General features: G+C 38.9%; 1 protein-coding gene across 6 annotated transcripts; it reads right to left on the bottom strand.

Moving 5' to 3' along the window:
- Nucleotides 1-394: 394 nt before the first annotated feature.
- Wwox (WW domain-containing oxidoreductase) lies at nucleotides 395-22,797 on the bottom strand. Of its 6 annotated transcripts, none has more exons than XR_011223239.1 (11): nucleotides 22,118-22,273; nucleotides 21,301-21,420; nucleotides 19,642-19,706; nucleotides 16,117-16,353; nucleotides 14,009-14,204; nucleotides 12,795-12,980; nucleotides 8,868-9,007; nucleotides 8,128-8,249; nucleotides 6,465-6,702; nucleotides 3,996-4,234; nucleotides 395-605 (listed from the first exon to the last, which is right to left on the bottom strand). XR_011223239.1 is itself a non-coding variant. In XM_069306889.1 (10 exons), the coding sequence occupies exons 2-9, from the start codon at nucleotides 21,387-21,389 to the stop codon at nucleotides 6,481-6,483; spliced, it is 1,257 nt and encodes a 418-aa protein (XP_069162990.1). In that variant the 5' UTR covers nucleotides 21,390-21,420; nucleotides 22,775-22,797; the 3' UTR covers nucleotides 2,292-4,234; nucleotides 6,465-6,480. The 6 variants fall into 6 exon arrangements, 4 of the variants coding, with proteins under 4 accessions (XP_069162990.1, XP_069162989.1, XP_045614362.1 ...); XR_011223240.1 differs by having other exon boundaries at nucleotides 4,025-4,234; XM_069306889.1 differs by lacking the exons at nucleotides 395-605; nucleotides 22,118-22,273 and adding an exon at nucleotides 22,775-22,797 and having other exon boundaries at nucleotides 2,292-4,234.
- Between the last annotated feature and the right edge of the window lie 2,589 nt (nucleotides 22,798-25,386).

The following is a 25,386-nucleotide window of genomic DNA, read 5'->3' as shown; positions in this document are numbered from 1 at the left end:
AACAAAATATTTGTTCAGTCATATTACTCGGTTATGAGTATTTTCATCCTGTGAAAATGATCTAAGGTAGGGGGGGTTGCTGTAAATATATAATCATCATTTAAGCTCTTGCCTCCCCATTTACATTCAAAATACTGAAATGTCTATATAGTCCATTAGTAAACATGATCTTTGTTGATATTGGCAAAATTTTGCTAGATTGGGTCACTCCAGGCAACAGCCTGTTGGACCAAGCTCTCAAAAGACGATCCTGGCCCCGGGCTGGGCTTGGGGAGAACTCTCAACCCCACCCAAGTATGGACCCGATTGTCTCTGTATGGTATGTAAGTAATGGTATGGACCATTACTTTCCAGGATGTAGGCAGCAAACTTGGTTGGAAAACAAAGCCTAAAATTGGGATGTAAAAACAGATTTTATTGAAAAAAATGACTGATAAATGTGATCAGATTGATATAGTTTTGTTGCATTTATGAAGTTATACTTGGTGGACTCGACGTTTCAGCAGTGGCTCCCCCTCAAGTGTGTTGCCTTGTTGTGGTGAGGTGGTTTCCAGATGACTTCATGGGGTTGGTGGGGGTTGCCTCAGGCCCCCTCCTGCCACTATCTGGACAGTATACATGTGAAATGGAACAAACATAAGGCATCTGTTCTGGTCATTATAATCATCATTGAAGGTTGGGTGTCCAAGCTAGTATGAGAGGGAGAGAAAGATCTTTGCACCAGTGTGGGAGAATGATACAGTAGGACTCGCCCGTTAAGAAAGGGGAGGGGGGGGGAATTGCATTGTTATGATGCTCAAATGCATGTGATTCTTTTTCTGTGATCTGTTTGGCTCCACTGTGTGGCCAAAATGTTTTGACATTTGTTGCAATGAACATACATATGCACCTTTTTGACTAGATACCTACATACTTTTAACTCTACCCAGACTGGCACAAGTATCGTTGTGGCCCTTTCTCAGGAGGGAGCCTCCTGCCTATTTTGTTCTGCATTGGAGAAAATCCCTGGTTTGGTCTCCAAAACATGCCAAATGCCAGCATTGGCAGTTCTCTCACCATGTTGTGATGAGATAGAGCTCAAAAGACTGCCACAAGGGTATTTAATATATCCTAGAGTTCCAAGGTTATTCTATCCAGATTGACACATTCACTTTACTCCCTTGTAGTGGTCGTTGTCAACCCCTTGAATAAATAAGATTGCTTTTGATGGTAGGACCCTTCCATCTTCTGTAATTCTTACTGGGGTCAAATGACCCCAGTATTCAGGACTACATCCCTTCTCCACAACTCTGCAATAGGTGTTGGAGATTTGTGTGTTTTGAAGTGCTGTAGCAAGATGCCCCTTTCGTGGTGACCCGTAGCTATTCCAAGATGTATTGCTCTTCTCTCCTAGCTCATTGTATCAACTGCAGTGAGATAGAATGTATCAACCTTGCCTTCAACCTCTTGTGCATGCACTATAAATTTGAACAAACCATCATCGACAACATAATGATCATATATCTGTCCCCAAGGCAGAATGCCAGGTTTGCTGTCTTAGTAATGACCTTTGCATTGCATCATGCTAATTTTCTTTCATCTCTTCCTCCACCCCCCAATCTTCCCTTCCTCAGTTCCATGACTTGCCAAACTTGAAACCCTGACACCACCTCCAGTTTCCACTCTGTCCCAGGATGTTTCTCGAGGATTACAGACCAGCATTTCCACCTTTCCTTCCCAGTCTTCTATCTTATATGTGTGCCACTTATCCAAATCCACTGTGACCTCACTTTTTGACCCCACATTTTGGACCAATGTACGTCCAGGCTGATAGTCCTCTTCCAAGCCGTCATCTCTTATATCCATTCACACCCGATATATAAGGATGTATATCTCACACCTGAGACGAAGTACATTGCTAGTGGTATACCTGTCTGTCAAACACGAACCTTGTGCCTCTCCATTTTTTTTAAGGCTACATTCCTTTCCCCCCAACTTCCACATGTTACTGCATCTCCTCATCTCGGCAGTCACCGAGATAAACTTGTCATGCTATGACATTTTCAAAAATGTGTGCATATTTAGTACCAAAACAGGAGCTTTACATATAGGAATTGAATATAGAATTCGTATTTATATGCTTGTTTGTAACATAAGTTACTATTCAGGCCTCCGAATGTACTATATCTGAAAAGTTTCTGAATACAAATGTTGTAAAGCCCAGAATGTTATTCCAGATCTTGATAGAAATTTGCTATATTGCACTGAAGTACTAATGTAAAGCAGACAATAGTGAACAAGGATACAAGATCACACTAATTAGGTTTATTGCACAAAAATGCAACCTTTCATAGGTTACTAATATTGACAAAATGTCCAGTGTCTGAATGTGGGTCACAAAAATGCAGTTTTTAGGTAATTTGTGAGGCTATGGCAGATACTTATCAAAACCTGGTTAGTGCAACTGCTACTAGGCTCTCCAACTATCAGTGAGGTGGCTTAATGAGTAGCCTATAAGGCAGGAATCAATGTGATCTTTGGTCGTGAAGATGTTTGATGATGTTTTTAGATTCGGCTACTCTGAACAAAATTTCCATGTAGCACAGGCTAACGAAGGGAAGAGGAAAAAACGGGCCAATAAATAAGAAAAAGTGAGGTGAGCAGGTAAGAGACTAATTTCTAAAAGGTAACATGAACGGGATGAAGAAAATAAGAGAAAGAAAAGGGGCTAGGGTTAAGCCAAGTCACATTTAAAGAGGTTAGAGCATTTAAGTGTACTGTATTGTGAAAGGGAAGAGTAGACAGCAACAAAGCCAGGACTAAGGTTCTTGTGTGTCGGAACCAATTCAGCAAGATGGTATCTGAAGATTAGAGGAAAGGAAAGATTATTTTAGATGACCAATCAGTAGGATGATTGTCCCTAACATGAGAAGAGAGCATTGTGTCTGCAGTCTTAGCACTTCATTTGTGTTCCTCAAGTATGCATTTAGTGTGGCCAGTTTCCCCAAAGTATTGGAGAGGACAAGATAATCAAGAAATGGAGTAGACACCAGCAGCAGTGTGAACCAGTTTACTGCTTACCAGTTAAGTGTTAGTTTGTCGAAAGGTGAGCTTTACATCAAGTGGACAAAGGGTATTAGTGAGATTTTTGTTTAGATATGAAGGGAAGGCAGAGCATAGTGGTACTAGTGTTAGAAACGGGTTTGGGATGAAAGAAATTTAGTTTAGCTTGAGAATAGGCACAGTTGAGAAAATATAAGGGATATCCAAGATGAGAAATTTGTAAATAAAGGAAGTTTCAGAATCGAGAAACAGGGTCACTGTTGAGCAGAGGAAGAAATGAGAGCACTTTTCATAACAGGACATGGTAGGAAAAAAGTGACTACATACCACTATGCATGGGTTTGTGGTAGATAGAGAAAAAACCCAGACACAGCTGTGAACGTCCAGAAAAGAAAGGAGGGAATTTGATTCTCGTCCAACTTTTAAATTTCTTTCATCCCAAACCTGTTTCCAACGCTAGTTCTGCCTTCCCGTCATATCTGAGCAAAAATATTACTAATGCTCTTCATCCTCTTGATGTAATGCTCACCTTTCGACAAACTTAACACTCTTCATAGTAAACTGGGGGCAGATTCATGAAGCAGTTATGCAAGTACTTACAAACTTGTACATCTTTCCTCAATCTTTGACAGCTTTGGTTACATTTATTAAACAATTTACAAGCATGAAACTTCCCAATCAACTGTTGCTATTGTTTAAAACAGTCTCCTGGTGCTTTGGAGCTCATTAACTGTTTAATAATGGAAAACAAAGCTGCCAAAGATTGAGAAAAGATGTACAGGTTCGTAACTGCTTCGCGAATCTGGCCCCCTGATTCACACTGCTCCTGCTTGTAATGCTACTGGTGTCTACTCTACGACGCATTTTGTCCTCCCAAATACTTTGGAGAAACTGGCCATATACTTTTCTCCTCTTTCTGTTCCTTAAGTCTGTACCATTCATCCTATTCTTACCTTTCACCTTACTTTTACTTGCTCCTCACCTCACTCTTTTTCTCATTTATTGGCCCGTTCCTTCCTCACACAACTTGATAACGGTCCAGGAAGGACCGAAACGATGTCATTTCTTCAGCTTCTTGGTGTGTGGTTTGGTCATCTTAGTGGCTGCACTATAGAGATTGTGTGTGCAACAAAGATTAAAGTTGTGCAGCTGTCACTGGATGAAGGAAGTCTTCTGCTTGATTGATGTGCTGCTGTGGAATTTATAAATGCTATTTCATTATTTTGGTTAATAGCTAATATACTGGCATTCAGATTTTAGTTTTTAATAATGGTCATTAATTTTGTTTTAATTTTTAATTATTTTTGGCATATTAGCATATAAATCACTCCCAAAATGCAATCCATAATGTGATTTTTGATCCTATTATAAAAGAGCTTAGACCTCTAATTCTAAGTTGGATCTTGAAGTTGAGCCATTATTTTAAATCTGTGTATAGTATAAAAGTTACCTTCACATTAAAAATTAATCTTATACAGTGGCGGAGTAGCTGCAGGGCACAAGATAGTGTCAAGGTTGGTATGCCAGCAAAATTAAAGTACTTTAGTAATTTTTTTTAAACTTAAGATTTGAAAATGAAAAACATGAACAATTTAACACAAATGTGCATAAATTCAATGTTTAAGTATTTTTGGCCATAGATAAACATCCTGAGTTGCATCCTCCCTAATCATGTTTACATTTTAAATTTTCTCTGGCACCTTTTGTGGATGGGGCTGAATGATGGCTTCCTGTAGTTGGCCCACTGAGAGCTCCATACCTCACATCAGCTTAAAGAATCCTTAATGGCTTACCAGAGACAACAGCCTAAAATTGGGCACCCTCAGAGGCTTGGGGAGGGATTAAGATCACTCACCAAGAAAATATCCAGAAAGGAAGCGAAGCAAAACAAACAACTTGGTTCACAGAGGAAAAAAAAAGTAACAAATTACTGTACTGTACTCCCAAACCATCCACCCAGCAGTTAGTTGTCACTAATGTCTTCCCGTGTGGCCCACTACTACTGTGTCTCCCCATTGGTTCCAATTTCTAGATAAGTGTGGGTCTTTTACATTGTGTGTTTCAAGATATAATGATTGCTTCACATTGTATATACAAGCCCCACTTGTATGGAGTTTGGTCAGTTTTTGACCTGAGCTGCATGAGTATAGGGATACCCTTCCTTAGGTGCTTGTTTGGCACTGTTCCATGCCCTGACAGTGACTTCTCTAAGGGGTTTGCCATTGAGGTTGGGGACATTCAGTAATGATTCTGGGTTGCACAGGTTTCATCTGTTTGTGCAAATGGCGTGACTATGCCCTTTGCAGGCACATTTATCTTTGGGTTTACACTGCATCAATTCATTCAGTGAGTGTTTCTAGTGCTTGGTTGTCCTGTCTGGTTCTTACCTACTGACCCTGGAAAGCCATGTGGATCTTTGGTGTGGTTTGCTATGGATCGACTAACCAAGCATGCTGCTTTTTGAGTTCAAGGACTGTTCTCTACCATTGCTACATGATGTTCATTAGTTGTATTCAACACGTTGGGTGATACCTTCCACTCTGAGGCCTGCAATGTTTGTGTTGGGTCTCCAATTTAGTAGTCCCCTAGCTAGAGGCACATCAGGCAGCAGCCATTTTACAGGTCGGGTTTTCTTTGTGGCTTGATCCAGTAGATGTCCTGGGGTTGACCACTATGGTGTTTAGAGATTCAGTGTTGGTGAATTCCACCTGCTCTAAGTTTGCTCCTCCTTCCTTGTTTCTGGCTGGCCTCTTGGTCAGCCAGAATATGTGATGTGATCACATCACATCACTGTGATGACCAAACCACACACGTGATGAATATGTGATGACCAAACCACACATCAGAAAACGGAGAAATGACTACGTATCGGTCTGCTTCTACACATGGATGAGGCTGCTGCCTTTGTTATCTGGGGTATCTATTCATGGAGGATCACAGGGCCTGTGCCCATATTAGAAACTGTTTTGCTAATCTGGGCTGTTGTTGAGCCCAGGTTCTCTGACTGACTCTGGGACAGCTTGGAGGTTTTGGCTTTAGTGCTGAGTGTCATCACCTCATTACTTATAGTTCTGGCTTTGGCAGTTCTGCCTACATTGTAAATCATGAGAAACATGGGAGTACAGTACAGGGTACTGTAGTACCACTAGTACTACAGGGTACTAGTGGTGTTGCTTACCCACTCTGGTCTGTAGTGTGAGGTCTCACCCGCTTGAGGCATGATTTAAAGTCTTTTGGTATGACCAAAAATTTATTTTTAGTGAAAATGTACACCTGTACTACATATTGTCATCAGGATGCAGATGCAAGTCTTTTGGGTGACAGTATATCATTGTAATGTGTGTTAATAACGACTATCCCATTTTACAGTAAGTTTTAAATTTAAGAGACACTTATTATGGGTAACCAAAAGAATTTCTTACCTTTAATATTAGAGCTCTATTCACTGCTTTGACCTAGGGGGAATTGCATATTGAATGCTCTTCTACCTAGTACACGCTCTATCATTGACAGTGAGGTAATCCACAAACGGTTTGAAAGTATACTGTTGAGTGCTGTCTGTGAGGGAAGACATGGCACACAGTTGTTAACATAGATACCTCCATACTTTGAGATATCCACACTTGCTGCACAGTACACACTCGTTGCACAAGCTTGTTGCTGTGGAAGAATATTAATATTAAATATCCATGGGACTGCAAAATGTTTGTTTTGGCGAAATTTCTCCAACACCTATGAAAAAATTAACATGAATGTTATGAATACTGATATCAAAACAATCAAATTTTCACATGTTTTCTAAGAAAACACAGTATATAAAGTACAGTATTTATTCCCTCCCAGAAGTACCACACCAGACTTATCGAATAACAAGCACCAACCTGTACCAGAATCTGGGGCCCCTCCCTCTCAACAGAGGAACTGTATACAGGAGTCTGCAGGTACTATACCAACACAGCAATCAATGGTAGTAGTAACCCAGGGGTCCAGGGCAGGAACCCCAATCGTTCATGCACTGCCCAAGCAAAACTACTTGAACACCATAGAAGAAGGTAATGGAGATTGAAGGGGAACCTACACACTCATTTCATTAACTTCAATGCTGGATTTCTGGGAGTGTTCCTCTCTGTAACTCTCCAAGCTATTTCACCATGGAAATGAAAACTGGTAGTGGTGAACAACAGGAAGACGTGATTCAGAGCAGCTGCCCCGGGCCCAAGAATCCAAAACTGCAAGCATTGGACAGAACAGGCTTACAAAGAGCAGGATGGCAAAGAAAACCAGGCATGGAGATGAAATCAAGGACACAATCCCAGCAACAAAATGGAGTGACTGCATGACCATCCTAACAAGCAGTGTGTTGGAGGAACACCCGACCTGCATGACAACTCCCCACCGAGTCATCCTCATACACTGCCAGAACAGAGCAGGCAGAAGGAACTGAAACACCTGGATAACACGTGTTAACATAGTTCAAATCAGTGTTACAAATGTTATCCATGCAGTTGTGCTTTATCTTTCTGCTGTTTTTTTGTAGCACGACTTTGGTAGTGTAGTACACCCAGACTCCCTCTGTCTCTATTCTAGTACTGGTCTCCAGTAGGTGCTTATTTAATAGAGCCTGGTGTGGTACCTGGGTTTGGAGGACTGAGGCTACCCACTATATCAGTCAGAAAGATACAGAGGGAAGCCCTCAGAAGAGGAATAAAAATGGGGGCTAGGAGTACTAAACTATATACAGGAGTCTGCAGGTACTATACCAATACAGCAATCAATGGTAATAGTAACCCAGGGGTCCAGGGCAGGACCCCTGGACCCCTGGGTTAAAATGACTTTACTCTATATAATTGACTAAGTAAGCTCACAATATGTTAAACAGGTACTGATAACAAGCAATGAGGTTTTAACAGCAAATGCTGAAAATGGTACATGCTGCTAGATTTACAGAATCAAGTTAAAAAAGTGTATAGTAATTTGATCGTAAAGCACGGTGACGTACAAAACGGGTCAGAAAATTAAAATACTGCACAATACAGTACTGTATAAACATAAGACTATGGAAAAATATATATTAAAAAGTCTTACCAGAGATTTGGTAAATGGCCGAACCAAAGCATATAATAAACGATAGGCCCACCAGTGTCTGGACAGATATGTTGATACAGCATTACCTGGATGCACAGCATAACAGTTGATGCCTTGTTCACCTGTATTGAGGACATCTGGACTTATTTCTCTTATTTCTAGAATAAATGATTTATTGAAGTTTTGCATGGGGTTAAATAAGGTAATAAAAGCACGTTAAATAACACCCCAATATAGCTAGGAATAAAAATAAATGTTTAACTTTTGAATTTTGAGTGTAGCTTCGTATCATGATGAGCTGAAAAGTATCTCAACCAGAAGTTTTTCAGACATACTTGGATTGTGGGTACCTATTGATGCCTTGATATTTCCAATTACTTGGATTGTGGGTACCTATTGATGCCTTGGTATTTCCAATTACTTGGATTGTGGGTACCTATTGATGCCTTGGTATTTCCAAGTCTGATAGCACTTTTGGTCGAGATACTTTTAAGCCCACCATGGTGCAGTGGGTAACGCATGTGTCTGGGAATGTAAGCTCAGTCCCACTCAATATTCTCTCAGTGCCAATTTAATTAAGATAATTATGTGCTCTCTTAACATAACTGCTTCTCTGCACCTTAACTTGACTCGTGAACCCTTATTTTAACAAAATATATAGTCACATTACTATGGAAGTTTCTATAAATAATGGGAAGTTCAAAGTACGGTGCATTAATACTAAACATAATATGACTTACCAAATCTTTTTTGCATTTCTAGTGCTGTGAGGACATTACATAGTTTTGAGTTACAGTATGCAACAATGGCAGTATATGTTGACTTATGTGATGGTGACAGAAGTTCCTCCGAAAAGTTTTCAGTATTCATTGTAGAAAATCTGTAAAATGCAACTGATGTAAAAAAAAAAAAAAAGTGGGGAATTTTGAAAGATACATGTACCTCTCTACTCCTAACATGTCAGTTCACCAATATGCCTCTTTTTTTTTTTTTTTTTTTTTTTTTACAACTTTTCTGACACTTGTAGCAGGAGCTTTTGGTTTCCCATTGTCGTGGACAGGAAGCCTGTTAAGCTTATCAAAGTCCTCATAGGGCCAGGCCAAGTACCGACCTTCCCCAGGATACAACCCACAACAGTTGCCTAACTCCCAGGTACTTACTGTATGAACAACAAGGTGAGCCAAGGCATTAGGTGAAAGGAAATGTGCTCAAATGTGTATGTCCTGCTGTAAGAACTGAACCCGGGATTTTCTGGTTGTAAGCCAACCATTTGCACTTCTTGGTATTCATGCGCTACAATGACTGGCACAATTATTATTATTGAAGTGTATTGTAATCTCAATGATATGAAAATAGGACGACAGTACAAATTCTTACTTTAAAACAAAACCAATCCACAAAACATATCTTCTTACATTGGTCTTGCAAAAATTTGTTTACTATCTCATTTCTAAAGCTCGATGTGGCTTCATTTTATTTGTGGCTAATGTATTATTACTGTCCCCAGTTCTGCAATGGATGGATGCTATGCTACATATACATTATCATTCTCCCCAACCCTGCAATGCATGCATATCAATGCTACTTGTATTAATGTTATCAGACTTGCAACATTTGCCAGCTCTACAGTGACATGCAGCGCAGTGGTTTTTTTTTTTTTTTTTTTTTTTTTTTTTTTTTTTTTTTTTTTTTTTTTTTTTTTTTTTTTTTTTTTTTTTTTTTTTTTTTTTTTTTTTTTTTTTTTTTTTTTTTTTTGCAGGTGACTCTCAACTGACTGGACCGAGTTTGATTCCCAAGCAGGTTTAGATATTTGAGCTTGTTTCATTACACATAATCCCTCTGTTTGCCTAGCAGTAAAAAGGTACTTGTTAGTTAGGCAAATGTTGTGGGCTGCATCTTGCCCACAAGGTCACTAGTTTAATTAATTAAGGGGACCCTCAATAAGCCTAAGAGGCTTCCCTCTTGTTCCTGACAATTGGAAATCATATGACTTAAAAATCATTATCATGGAGTATTGATAAAATGTGAATATTGTCTTTTATTATCTCACTGTGTCAGGGGACAGGAAGCCAGAGTGCGTTCATACACGTTTTGACTTTTATCAAGGTTCCCCCCCCCCCCCTCACCCAGGGTCGAATTACTTACCCCAGCCCAGGATCCTACAACGAGATGACTAACTCTTTAAGTACCTACTTGCTGCTAGGTGAACAGAGGCATTAGGTGAAAGAAAATGTGTATAACCATTTCTGTCCCGCCAGGGATTCTAACCCGGAATTCTTGATTGTGCGTCGAGAACGAATCCGACTGTACTGCCAGGGGCCCCCTATATACAATATACCAGTACAGTACAATGCTATGATCTTACCACATTGTTATACTATCATCTTTCATTATTACCTTTGTCTATGGTTGAAATTACAGTGGTCTTTGGAAAGACTGAAATTTTAAAGCAAATAGAAAAAGTGACCCATTACTGTTCTCTTTATGCCGAGACCAATCACCTCTCATAAGGACCTTAACTGAGTCATTGAATAGGACTACTCCTGAAAGTCCTGTCCAATTAAAAATGTAAAACCCTCCTTTTATCTAAAGTGTATGGCAGCACCTTACAAACACTTACCAAACTGCATAGTAGCAGAATCACCTCAATATCATACACAATATCTTGCTAATCTGCCTATGCGTGATATATCTCATAGGGGAGGCACACAGATTATCTAGTATACAGTAATAATCTAAATGATAACACAAGAACTTCTAACAATACATCAACCAAAGAAATGGTAATGTGCTATGCTCGCTCTCTGAACACTGATTTCTATACCACCAGAAAAAAAAAAGACATTAGATTGTAAATTAAGCTCTATCTAACATATTAATAGCAGCAGTAGTATATAGCACAGATGTAAAGTGATCATGAATGCATTTGATTGTAAATACATTTCACACCTAAATGTGTGGAATCATACACACACTGGTTCAATGCACATATTAATTGTTGTAAGCACAGCCATGGATAAGTGCTGTATTCAGTGATATGTTTTACTATCCACAACATGCACAGTAATACAGTGGTACCTCAGCTTATGAATTTAATCCGTTCCCAGAGACGGCTCGTGAGCCGAATATTCGTAAACTGAAGCGAATTTCCCCATAATAAATAACTGAAATTGAATTAATCCATTCCAGACTCCCAAAAAAATTAACTTCAACGGAAATTTTATACCTAATTCACCCAAATCTTCAGTACTAAAGTATGTACAAGTTATTATTCACCTTTACTGATAACTCTTGTTGGCATATGGAAGACGGTGAGGAGGGGGAAGGAGGAGAGGTGTTAGTGTTTGGAAGTGGAGTCCCCTTCCATTATAACATCAGGCAGTGATGACTTTTCTGGGGGTACTCTCTCTCTTACATTTTGCAGGCATACCACTAGGACCTACTTGTGGCTCACTGCTTGATTTTCTCACTAAAAAACAATCCATAGAGGATTGTTTTTCCCTTCTTTGTAACACTTGTCTGTAGTGAGGCATCACATTGTTATTAAAAAGGTTACTGCAACGGCCTACTACAGATTACTCTGGGCGAGTCGTTTCAACAAAAGTTTGCATTTCTTCCCACAGCCTACACCACTTCCTAATTGTTGAGGAAGGGATATTCTCTACTGCCTCCTCCCCCGAAGACTTAGGGGACTTAGGGGAGGAGTCTGCCTCAGCTGCCTCTTGTTGCTGCTCCTTCTGAAGGGCTAGGATTTCTTCGGTGGTCAGTTCTTCGCTGTGTTCCTCCAACACACAACACTCACAACACTGTGAATGCCACTTCTTTTTCTAAATTTCTCAAATTGTCCCCTGCTCGCTTTGAGCTCTTTCGTATCAGCAGCACTCGTTTAAGGGATTTTCTTTAAAAGGTCTTCATGCAACTGCCTTGCTTTCTCACAAATGATGGCCTCTGAAACGCTATCACCTGCTAACTCCTTGTCGTGTACCCAAATTAATAACTTTTCAACATCCTCAAGTGTTTGTGTTCTTTGTTTCGTGATTGTTGATATGCATTTTGCCACTTTAGCACTCTTAATGTCATTTTTCTTAGCAAGTACAGTGCATATCATTGACATAGTTCAACAACCCGTGTACTATTTTCACGTTACGAATGATCTCTTGTTTTTCCTCTATGGTCATTCTGACATGTGTTTTCTAGGCTTGAACCTTACCACTGGCTTTCTTGGGACCCATGGCGAGATATATAACAACAAATTTTATGTTCAAATAGCCAAAAAAAAAATAACAATTCTTTACAAAGAACTCAGGCACGATTGTCACTAGGCGGGAGGCACTGGTAAACTGAGGCGCGATCACCGTGCCACCACACACTAGGTCGGCCATATCCGTATCAACAAACTCGTTTCCCGAGGCAAAGTTCGCAACCCGATTCGAATTTTCCAAAGAAATTGGGCTCGTAACCCAAAAAGTTCGTAAATAGCGGCATTCGTAAGCCGAGGTGTCATTGTACTACATATTCAGTACACACTCGAAACATTTTTTTTTTATACAAAAATGAGAATACATGCTATACTGCTAGAATAAGGTAAATGAATAATATCCTAAGAGATATGGTGGGAGCTCCACGTGAGGAACAGTATTGCAAGAATTACAAAGATTCTAACCAACCTGTGAGATTCACTGGATACAAAAATGACTCTAGAAGGAGCAGATCGCACAAGCAAAGGCTGCAATAATAAAGCCAAGTAGAATTGTGACAGATGGTTGACCTGGAATGTAGTTTCATGTCCATCTTCTGTTAAAGAGTGTGGAAGCCCAAAAACTCCAGCATTGAGCAATAATATATCACACCGGCTGAAAAGAAAACAATTACACATTTATTATTGCAGGATATATTGTTAAATTATATGAGGAGTAAGGGGTACATGACTGAAATATATAAATGGATATTAATAAGGTGCTAAATACCTGTACATCAACATAAAAAATTGGATACAAGTTGGATAAGTTTATTTTCAAACACGACCTGTGTAAATACTCTTTTTAGGAACAGTGTTTTAGATTTATAGAACAAATTTCTGGGTAACTAATGATTGATTGATGAAGAGTAAGCCACCCAAAAGGTGGCACGGGCATGAATAGCCCGTAAGTGGTGGCCCTTTTGAGCCATTACCAGTGTCAAGAGCTGATACTGGAGATCTGTGGATGTGCGACTGCACCCTGCGTGACGGGAGATGTCTCCCTGTTCTGGGTAACATAATAAGATGTGGGATCGCTTAATTGTTTCTAGTGAAAACATGCAAGTGAGTTTGGTATAAATATGAGCTGTCTTTCACAGGTCAACAAAGCCTTCTACACTTTCTTCTATTTTTATGTTGTGTGAAAAGTGAAGGAAAACTGCACAAAGATGTGCTTATATGTACCTTACTTAAGCATTCAAACAACAAAGCAAAGAAAGAATGAATACTGTACATCTGCAGAGGTAATATGAATGAAAGAATTTGACTGAGAGAGCTTGGATGTGTAAATCATCTATATAAAGAGTGAGCAAGAAAATAACCTCAGCCAATTCTGTGGTACAGTAGTAAGACATTTTGTGGGTCAGATATTTGCACTGAGATAGCTAAAGAAGATGGCATGTAAGAAAGATTACAAGGTGTATATAGCTTTTAAGGACATGGAGAAAGAATTGTCAAGTTAATAATGAGGGCTCTGTAGAGATATAAGTATGTATAAAGTTGGTATAAATCTGTTCTGTTAAATGCAGTGAAAAGTTTTATTTAGAAAGAAATGAATAAGTTAATGGTGTGAGTGAGTGGTTTTATATTACTGTATATGCACACTAAGGTGGGTATAATGACCCTATACGATATCGTACTTACTCAAATCTGATAGAAAATGTGTATGCAAACATTCTGACACTCATAAGTGATGCAAGATCCACCTCAAGTGCATGACATGAGGAGCTGGGTCTCTGCTTCTGTAAGCAAGCGATAGCCGCCTCTGCCTTTGCCAGGTCACGACATGCAAACACCACAGTACATCCATGGTAAGCCAAAGATCGGGCAGTCTCATAACCTGTAAATATGGCAATCACTTAATGCACATTGTCAGTGTACAGTGTACATTTTTAATGTTTTATTAAAAATGAATTGAGATTTTTACATAAGAGTATGATCATGAAACAGTTCCTTTGCCACCTATTAAAAGGGATGTTGGAGGGAAGCCAAGTGAACGAACATTGACCGGTTTCATAGTTTATTAATGCTTCAGGATGTCATAGAGGTTTAATTATGCAAACCCTGACACCTCTCAGATAAGCATGAACAGTTATGAGGTTGTTGAATCCTTCATCGCCAAGTTGAGAACCATGCAGGTGTTGGCAAGTGATTCAACTATCTATGAAAAATAAGAAAAACCAAAACATTTAAATTAAATAACCAGTAACAGCCAATGAATTGAATTGTCGGTCTGACGAAGCACACCTACTTGCTTCCCTCACCCCTGCACCCCATGCATCTCTCACTCCCAGCCCGCCCACCCACCTTCACCTCTCACCCCATTCCCTTGCATTACCTCCCCTTACTTTACTGCTCGACACCACTCGATACTCCCTCATCCAGTCACTAATAATTTACCATACTATCCTTTCCACACTGGTTTCCTGCTTTTTTACCTTCGCTCTTTAAACAGGCTTTTTATGAGGATTGCAGATCTGGGCATCCTTACACCACTATCATCCCTACCGGACCCCCTCGTAGCAGGGTCTATGCTATGTTAGGAACACTTAATGCCTAGGGTCTGAGCTCAATAAATCAGCTATTTGGTTGTAGTAATAGATTCTCAATAATCAGCCTTTTTTATAATAACTTATAAGAAAATCTTTGGAGCAAGAGGGCAGCATCAAACCAGCGTGCTGGGTTACCCCAGATGAGTGCCTTAGCCGAAGGACACTGGTGTGATTCCAACGTGCTGCTCCAAAGATTTTCTCATAAACATATTATATTATTGTGATTTCATTGTGTATAACTTACAACTAACTAAACAACCTTAAACACAAAGCACAATTATCTAGATTATCACCTTCACGAGAGAACAACAATATACCGGTTAGAATCATCGACACAACAGCAGGTGCACAGTACAGTATGCGGCGAGGGCAACAATTGCCCCCAGTGTGCGCAGTAATACTGTCATCAAAGAACTCTTAAACAGAAGCTTCTGAGGATACCAATAACATTCAACAGTATGCGGCGAGGGCAACAATTGCCCCCAGTGTGCGCAGTAATACTGTCATCAAAGAACTCTTAAACAGAAGCTTCTGAGGATACCAATAACATTCAACAGTCTGCTCCATTCTTCATCTCCAACAACTTTCTTAATTTACAACAAGGCCTTACCAAAGTTCAACCAGCAAACCAATTCATCGCTACACCCTCACCCCCCACAAATGCCTGGTATACCAAGAACAGCACCATCACCTCTCACAAGTGCCTGGCTTACCAACAACCACCACCACCACCTCTCGCAAGTGCCTGGCTTACCAACAACCACCACCACCACCACATCTCACAAATACCTGGCACACCAACAATCACCTCATCCAACAGACATTTCCCAACAGCTACACAACTCTTCCACCTAAACATATATATAAATATTAGATTTATCAACAAACTTAATTGAAACAGCCAAGAAAAGCTAAGATGGTGTAATTACCTAAGTGTAGTTACAGGATGAGAGCTACGCTCGTGGTGTCCCGTCTTCCCAGCACTCTTTGTCATATAACGCTTTGAAACTACAGATTGTAGTGCTTAGAAAATTTCTGGTGGATAAGGTGGTTGCTGGTTGTTGTAATAGTCATTTGCAAGCGGCTGCTGTTCTGTTTGACCATTGGTGGAAACTTGTAAGTTATAAATGTTGCTGGATTTGAGGTATGAAGTATTCCAGTACTACTGTTTACTACAATAATCATCACATTATGACTTACCAATTCCACAGTTAGCACCAGTAACAATGGCAACGTGGCCAGTCAGATCACGACCATGTAAGACCTGTATACCAGTAGTACTGCTGTCGAACCTCTGACGCAAGTCAGTAAGAGTCTTTGATTCTTCCACAGCAAAGGCAAGTCTTGGATCTGTGTATGTAGTTTTATGGTTTATGTGATCAACGAAGAATACTTTTCCTTCCTCGGTGATCTGTCGCTCCCATCCAAAGGGCAGTTCTAAGGGGGAAGGAAAAGCATTATTATTTATGAGTTCTATACTGTATGTTTTTGTATAATGCATTGCTCCACCTCTTAACAATTAACTGAATAGTGTGGCACCTCTCTTGCCATATGGCCTGCTGAGCCCGTCCTCACATCAAATCCATTATTATGAGAGACCACACCCCCCTTCCTTCAAACCACCTGGATAGTTATCTAGATATTTGTGATGATCTGAAAGCATATTATGGTTCCAGTAATAGTCTACATGTAAACTGGCAAATGAACCTTTGTTTTAAATAGAACTTATTCTTAAGTAATAATTTTATGGTGTTATAAATCATTAATTTAAAGTATAAAAAGTGTATGCTAAAAAAGTTTTCTTCGAAGAATTTGGTTTCTGTGAACGGGATTCTCGGATACACTGAAATAGTTTTCGATTTCCATATTTCACATTATTGTCAATAATACACTGTATTAATGTATCCAAACTTAATGAAACCTAACCTAACCTAACCATGGATAAAAAGTAGATAACAGCACTAATTATGTATTCGTTCCCAATCCAATTCACTGAGTGGATCTCCTTCCCGAGGACAGGCTGCCTCCCAACACAATGTCCAGAAAACTACCACAAGATTAAACCTGAACTAAAGGCAAGGTTTTGTTATCGAGAAACTTTGTCGTACTAGTTCAGAGCAAAATATTAAATACAATAAAGGCTTGCCCTTATATGTCCTTTATATTACTATCATGGATTATATAGCATAGTACATTAGATGCATCCAAATTTGCAATGTATATTGAGTTTACCTTTTGCAGTGACTATGCATTTGGCTTTCAGCTAACTGGTCCTGGATTTGATTTATGGACAGCACATGATGTTTGGGCACATTTGCTTACATCTAATGCCTCTGTTCACCTAGCTGTAAATAGGATCTTGGGAGTTAGTCAACTGTTGTGTATGCATATTTCTCATGCAACCTCTTCATAGTTTAAAAAATCTTCCATGTATTTTATCATTCTTTCACAATCTTAAACTGTATACAGTTATCATTTTTTCAATAATTTTCCTGGTTTCTAACTTACATAAAGACAAACCATTATTATAGTTGAAGCTTAGCGCAGGAGGAACTTTTTCATAAAGCCCAAAGCTGTCCATAATAAAGGCATGTGCTTAATTAGTATTGCCTTCAATAATTATTTACTTAACTGTGATTACAGGGACCTATTTATAGTTACAGTACATGAATAGTGGTTCAAAGCCTACAGGGGCCTGAGTGGATAGTGCTCAGGGATCATAGTCTTAAGGGCCCAGGTTCGATTCCCAGTGGAGGTGGAAACAAATGGGCAAAGTTTCTTTCACCCTGATGCCTGTTCACATATCAGCAAAATTGTACCTGGGAGTTAGACAACTGCTTCCTGGGAAAGTAAATACCTAAGTGTAGTTACAGGATGAGAGCTACACTCGTGGTGTCCCGTCTTCCCGGCACTCTCTGTAATATAAAGCTTTGAAATTACTGACGGTTTTGGCCTCCACTACCTTCTCAACTAACTTGTTCCAACCGTCTACCACTCTATTTGCGAAAGTAAATTTTCTTGTATTACTTCGGCAGCTTTGTTTAGTTAGTTTAAATTTATGACCTCTTGTTCTTAAGTTTCAGGCCTCAGGAATTCTCCCCTATCAATTGTATCAATTCCTGTTACTATCTTATATGTAGTGATCATACCACTTTTTTCTTCTATCTTCTAGTTTTGGCATATTTAATGCCCCTAACCTCTCCTCATAGCTCTTGTCCTTCAGTTCTGGGAGCCACTTAGTTACATGTCTTTGCACCTTTTCCAGTTTGTTGATGTGCTCCTTATGATATGGACATCAAACAATCGATGCATATTCTAGCTTTGGTCTAACAAAAATCATGAACAATTTCTTTAGTATTTCGCCATCCATATATTTAAAAGCAAATTCTCAAGTTAGAAAGTGTAGCATTCCTCACACTATGTGATCCTCAGGTAATAGTTTGCTATCTAGAACCACCCCTAGATCTCTTTCTATATCAGAATTTTTATAGATTTCTCACATAATTTATAGGTTGTGTGGGGTCAATGTTCTCCTATTCCACATTCCATAACATGGCATTTATTCACATTAAATTCCATTTACCATGTGGTGCTCCACACACTTATTTTGTCCAGGTCTTCTTGAAGGGCCTGGCAATCATCTAAGTTTCTTACCTTCCCTATTATCTAAGCATCATCAGCAAGCATGTTCATATAATTCTGTATTCCATCTGGTAGATCATTCATGTAGACAATGAACATTTCTGGTGCAAGAACTGAACCCTGTGGTACTCTACTTGTGATATTTCTCCAATCCGATACATTGCCTCTGATTACTGCCCTCATTTTTCTGTCAGAAAATTTTTCATCCATGTTAGAAGCCTATCTGTCACTCCTCCAATATGTTCCAGTTTTCAGAACAACCACTTATACGTCAGGCTGCGAGCAGCCGCGTCCAACAGCCTGGTTGATCAGTCTGGCAACCAGGAGGCCTGGTCGACGACCGGGCCGCAGGGACGCTAAGCCCCGGAAGCACCTCAAGGTAACCTCAAGGTATGTGGAACTCTGTCGAAAGCCTTTTTTAGGTCCAGATAGATGTGTGTGTGTGTTAGAGAGAAATATATGTAGTAGATATTAATAGAGGAAAAATAGATTGGGCAGAAAGGTGGGGTCCAATAGCTAATAGCTCAATTCTGCAGGCTCAAATAGTAAATACAAATACTAAATATAAATACCAATGTGTAGCTCTTATTTTAATGGCTGCATTTGATAGCAGCAATGTGAAGTTTGTAGTCTGACTGCGTTCAGTAAAAAAATTAACTTGGTCGGACTGCATGAAACCTTATGCTTTTTTACGATTAACTTAACCCTTGGCCAAGTCTATCATTTAGCACAATGATTAATACCTTTCGACTGTTGGCACAACACTCTTCTGAACCTAGAGAAGGGACTCGGCTGAACATGAGTTTGGCAAGCTATTTGTAAAACAGTATTATCACTAGAGGAATATGGCGAGTAGATTTGCAATACAGTAACCATAGTACGCAAAGGTCATTTAGGATTCAGAAAAGTGATGTCTTCAATAATGATAGTTATGGGTTTGGAACTGTACTATGTTATGTGCTATGATTATGTAGTATGTAGTTATGTACAGTACTATGTAGTTATGTATTAAGGATATGTAAATGTTAAGCAAGCCATTTTAAGACTTAGCCTTCATTAAATATCAACCATCTAGAATCTTACCTCCAGTGACTCTCTTTTTTTTGTTGGTTCTCGGGTGATGCCACTGCGTAGTCTTTGTGGTATGACTGAAAGCAAGCACAAACCATTTAGAAATTGCCTCAGTACCTTCTAAGGAGAATAATGGTAGAATCCTATTATGACTTATTTGCCTTGCACTAAAATATGAACCTAAGGTAAGATAATTATCAGAAGAAAGTGCCAAGCTTGTACAGCATGATTATATATCATTAAGAAGCAATACAGTATGAGGACATGGGGTTAGGATATGACAACGGAGTGCCCAACCACCTGAACCTTAAGGGATCGAATGCCAACCCTGCATGAAGTGAGGGGGGCTTTCACTCTACCGATGTGGGAGCCGGTCGGCCGAGCAGACAGCACGCTGGACTTGTGATCCTGTGGTCCTGGGTTCGATCCCAGGCACCGGCAAGAAACAATGGGCAGAGTTTCTTTCACCCTATGCCCCTGTTACCTAGCAGTAAAATAGGTACCTGGGGGTTAGTCAGCTGTCACGGGCTGCTTCCTGGGGGTGGAGGCCTGGTCGAGGACCGGGCTGCGGGGACACTAAAAAGCCCCGAAATCATCTCAAGATAATCTCAAGATAAAGATAATCTGTTCCAGTGGATGGGTAATATGCACCTAAGTGAATACTCAGCTTACTCCAATGCAAGTAAAACACTGGTGTACTTATAAGGGTGTGGCTCATCTTATAATACAGACCTAAGTTAAAATACTGGTGAGTATGCTGGGGGCAGGCAGTATGCAGTCTTGTGTGTGGGATTTGATGTTTTTTATTGGGGAATATTAACCGAGGGAATAGTATTAACAAAGTTTCAGACTAAAGATAAAAATAGCCACAAATTTTGAACTTGTACCTACCCAAGTCCCAGAAAGTAAGAACCAGTTTATATGGTTGTGTGAAATGTGTTTGGGAAGCTATAATGAATAATAATTTTAAAGGAAATATAAAGTTTTATGTGGCTCAAGCTAGGCTCACGCAAGACAAATTTAAAAGTAAATAATGAGTGGAATAGAATAAAGGTTATAAGAACAAGAGTGAAACAAATAAGAGTAAGGAAGATCAGGGTGTGTGAAATGTAAGTTTGTAAGAACGAAGGTGGTGATTATTATTGCAAGTGAGTCATGTGATAACGTAAGTGAAAATGAAAACAAAAATTGGGACAGCTAAAGAGAATGAGCTCATTGTGATACACTATACGATGGTAATATAAGTAATGTACAGGTATTATCCAGGATTTAATATTAGTACAGGTATTACCCAGGACTTAAGTACAGTACTGATATTACTCAGGAGTTAATATAAGTACTGGTATTACCCATGAGTTAATATAAGTACTGGTATTACCCAGAAGTTAATATATGTACTGGTATTACCCAGGAGTTAATATATGTACAGGTATTACCCAGGAGTTAATATAAGTACTGGTATTACCCAGGAGTTAATATAAGTACTGGTATGACCCAGGAGTTAATAAAAGTACTGGTATTACCCAGGAGTTAATAAAAGTACTGGTATTACCCAGGAGTTAATATAAGTACTGGTATTACCCAGGAGTTAATATAAGTACAGGTATTGCCCAAGCATTAATTTAAGTACTGTACATTGATACAAAATCAATGTTTTTTACAAAAACTCACTGAGCATAGAAAACGAGGCCATCAGCTGTGCATCTCTCCTCCCAGCCGGGCGCCATTTCATCTTCACTGTCTGTCTCGGGGATTTCCATTGTGAATTATGGCAAATTAGTAGTCTTGAATCTGTTTCAATAAGAACATACAGTAATTCAGTCTTTACGTAGATGATGATATACTGATCTGATTATTATCTATCTGTTAATGCACAGACATGCACACTTTACATGGTTAGGTTAGGATAGGTTAGGTTAGGATAGGTCAGGTTAGGTTAGGTTATGATAGGATAGGACAGGTAAGGTTAGGTTTCAGAGTAGCAATGCTGTAGAACAACTACCCTTGCAGTTCCTACAAGAAGCTGCAAATTATAATTCATAATAATTCATTGTTGCTGGGGGACAGGTAGCCAGAGTGTATTCATACATGTGTATATATTCGAACCCCAGTTGGAAACAGACCCAACTATAGGATGGGTTAACCCAAGTATCGCGCTTCCAAAAGGGTCGCCCAAGTTGGAAAAGACGAACGCTGAAAGAATATTGTTGAAAACATCTTGATAACTGATTAAACCAAAATTATTTATTAGTCAGAAGAAAGACAGAAACGCGATCTATATGTAAAACCTTTACCAGACAAATATTTTAAGTAAAACCGAAGATATTTGTAGTTGTATAAAAGTGGCAGTTTTCATCGCTCGTCAAACTCGAAAACCGCCGCTTTCATCTCAGAACCATGCCTATTTCACGCAGATTCCTTAATAAACGTAAGAGTTTTATATGTCACAAGAAAGACAGATATATAAGCTTCGTTCTAAATACCTTACCATGGGCATATTTAAATTTAAAGCGAAGATACGTGTACTTTTATAATAGCCGAGCTCCGACTCCGGACAGATCGATCGACGGAGCAACTCTCTCTCAGAACAATGCTTATTTCACGTAAATTTGTAAATAATCGTAAATTTTTTATATGCCTCAAGAAAGATAGGAATATAAGGCTCATTTTAAACACTTTATCATAGACATAATTAAAGTTCTAATGAAGATTCATGTATTTTAATAATCGCCGAGCTCCAACCCCCGAACGCTAACTAGCGCACAAGTACAAGAGCGCCCAAAATACTTTTACACAAAAGACATGTACAGACAGGCGTGTGGCTTCTGACTTCTTTTTTATTGATTAATATTAAATATTAGGCGCTTACCTATAATAGTTATCATTTTATACAAGTATAACTCTCACATAATAAATATAAAAGGAGTTTATCAAAAAACTGACAGAAGTGTTGTGTTTTGTGCGTTGTAACGTGTTTGTGGGCATTCGGGTGTGTTGTGTTTACGCTGGCGGGCGGCGTCCTTACTAACTCCGGATTATGTCTATTACATCACTAAACTTCATTTAATAACTATATGCCTGTTAAATAGTACATTTTAATTGTTAATAGCATTATATTGTCGTTTTATTAATATGGAACACGTACACAAATGCGAAACGTCGAAAGCTGGTGTCCGAAGTGGTAAAAATATTAGTGTGCGATGTTGTCAATGTACGGAGTGTCTTGTATCCGACTGAGCGACAGAGCAACTCTCAGAAGAATGTTTATTTTACATAAATTCGTTAATAAACACAAATGTTTTACACGTCTTAAGAAGGATAGAAATATAAGCTTTATTTTAAATACATTACATTAGACATATTTAAAGCTCAAGTGAAGATATATATGTTTTTATAGTGGCGTTCAGTAGCTTTTCGGTCATGGAGTGCAGACGCCTACGCACTTGCCAATATGTTGTGTAATTAACAAAGATACGCTAATAAAGCCTAAAATATTACATGCTTCCAGAAAGACAGAGCTATAATCGTTATTGTGAGTGCATCAAAGGAAATATATCATGTTGGAGACCAATGATATAGCAATTTTAATTTAAGTTTCGAGTCCCGCCCGGTCGAGAGAGATGGGGAGACTCTCGCCCCATCTATTGGAGTCTCTGTCCACTAAAGACCCAAAGCTACTCAAACCTTCCTAGCCTTACGTAAGCAATGAAGTAATATGGTATATTTACTCACTATAATGTGGATGCAAAAAATGAGAAAACATAATTTTACTCTGAAAAAAATATCATTTCATAACAAAATAAGATGTAAATATGTAATATCAAAGGAAGTCGATGGTCCAAGCAACAATATCGCGGAGCGACTTATCCAAGATATATTGCTCTCTGGAAAGTGTTTGCTGACATATCAACCTTCTGTACACAGTGATCCAGTCGTCGAACTTCTCTGCTCAAATTATCGCAAATTTAATTTATGATGTTAACAAGTAGAATGCGTATTTTTAATCAAATCTAACGATATTAACAAGTAGAATGCGTATTTTTAATCAAATCTAACATAACTAGCCAGAAAACGTTAAAGATTATTTAAAAATACATGGTTGGAAGTTAAATCAACTCCATAGAACAATATTTTTGTTATAGATACTAATCGTTATTTGTTGGTATGCGTTCGCTACTTAAACTATCATGTACTGTATTTATGTAAAATCTCCCTGTTTCTTCGGACATGGAACACGGAACCTTACACGCTCTCTGATTTACTGTTTAATAGAGATTCACAAATAAGCTTATGATTGTATACGTTATCAAAAAGGCAGTGACAAAGTCAATTTTGCATTTTAATCACAGAGATTAGATCTTAGTGAGATAGGAAAGATATTCAGATTTTAAAGAAGGATTTTTGAACCATCGCTCTCCCTATCGATAGAAACTAACTTTTTTTTTTGTTATTATTAACAAGCTTAGGTATACACAGTAATGTGCTGCTACCCTATTCTATATGATAGATTACACAGTGTATATCAAAAACTAGCTATAAGTTCATTAAATATTCCCATCTCACAGGATGGTTAGTTATACATGGAATCAGGGGATAAAATACCAGCCTCAATAAAAAAAAAATCAACTGTGACTAACAAGAACACCACTTACGGGCTATTCATGCCCGTGCTACCTTTTGGGTGGCTTAATCCTCATCAATCAATCACAAGAAACAAGGGATACATCTCCGTCACGCAGGGTCCAGTCGCACCTCCACAGATCTCCAGTGTCATCTATTGATACTGTTAATGGTTCAAGAGGACTTACGGGCCTACCTCAAGGTAACAATCAGGTGAGAACATAAAATATAAGGCTGATCTATTAGCCTCCGTTAGCAAAATCCGGGTACAGCATAAGAATATCTTCCAATATTCCTAAGTGTATGAAGTAATTACAGAGTTCAAAGTACCTTATACCATTTGGTCTGAAGTCACTTATAACAGGGCAATCACAGATATAGTGTTGGTGAGTATGTCCCAGCTCTTGTTCACATAGTTTACAATTGGAATATTCACCTTTGGGGGCTATTCATTACCTGTAGCCACCTGCGATACATATCGATATCCTAGCCTAATTCTGGCAATTACAATGTCACACTGTCATTGTGACACTAGTGGAAGTTTTATGCTGTCCGTTCATATAATTCTCGATTCTAAACATGTTTACTTAGTTTAGTTCATTAATTATGCACCCCATATATCTTGTGGGCAGTAGTAGAAAAGGTTACAGAGGCACATAAACATGTCATAGCTCTTTATGCTCTTGCTTTCTGGCTTTTGTGTGTCAGTGACTGTTCTTCTGTCTTCCCTAATTTCCTAAAATATTGCGGCTTTGACAGAAGAGATTGGAATGCCCATATCCCACTCAACTTCAGGCTTATCACATTCAGTTTTAGCTGCCTTGTTTGTGTCATCATGCTGGACAACACCTATATGAGAAGGTATCCATACAAATGAGACTTTGAAACTCCTACTGTTTGCAATAATAATGTTGTTTATAATGGAAGCTACAACTACAACCTTTTGAAGATCAATGCTAATTTTATCTAGATAATGTAATAAACGAAAGTTTTCTATGTCAACAGAAAGGCAGAAATATAAGCTACACTTTAAATACTTGTCATAAATATAACTGAAGTGAAAGCGAAGATATATGCATTTGATACTGTACAGTTTCTTGATGGCTTGCTCTAAGAGTGTGAAGCCCTTCACACCAG

Source organism: Procambarus clarkii, chromosome 59 (assembly GCF_040958095.1).
Source record: "Procambarus clarkii isolate CNS0578487 chromosome 59, FALCON_Pclarkii_2.0, whole genome shotgun sequence".
NCBI lineage: Eukaryota > Metazoa > Arthropoda > Malacostraca > Decapoda > Cambaridae > Procambarus > Procambarus clarkii.
This window is presented reverse-complemented; position numbering and strand designations above follow the sequence as displayed.

What these genes read in the sequence shown, in the direction of transcription:
- Wwox (XM_069306889.1), bottom strand. Translation starts at nt 21,389, where the DNA reads ATGGAAATCCCCGAGACAGACAGTGAAGATGAAATGGCGCCCGGCTGG. An exon ending in ACATTTTCTATCAGATTTGA is followed by an intron (nt 12,981 to 14,008) that starts GTAAGTACGATA and finishes TTTTCTTTTCAG; the next exon opens with CCGGTGTGATATATTATTGC. An exon ending in GGCCATTTACCAAATCTCTG is followed by an intron (nt 6,703 to 8,127) that starts GTAAGACTTTTT and finishes ATTCTTCCACAG; the next exon opens with CAACAAGCTTGTGCAACGAG.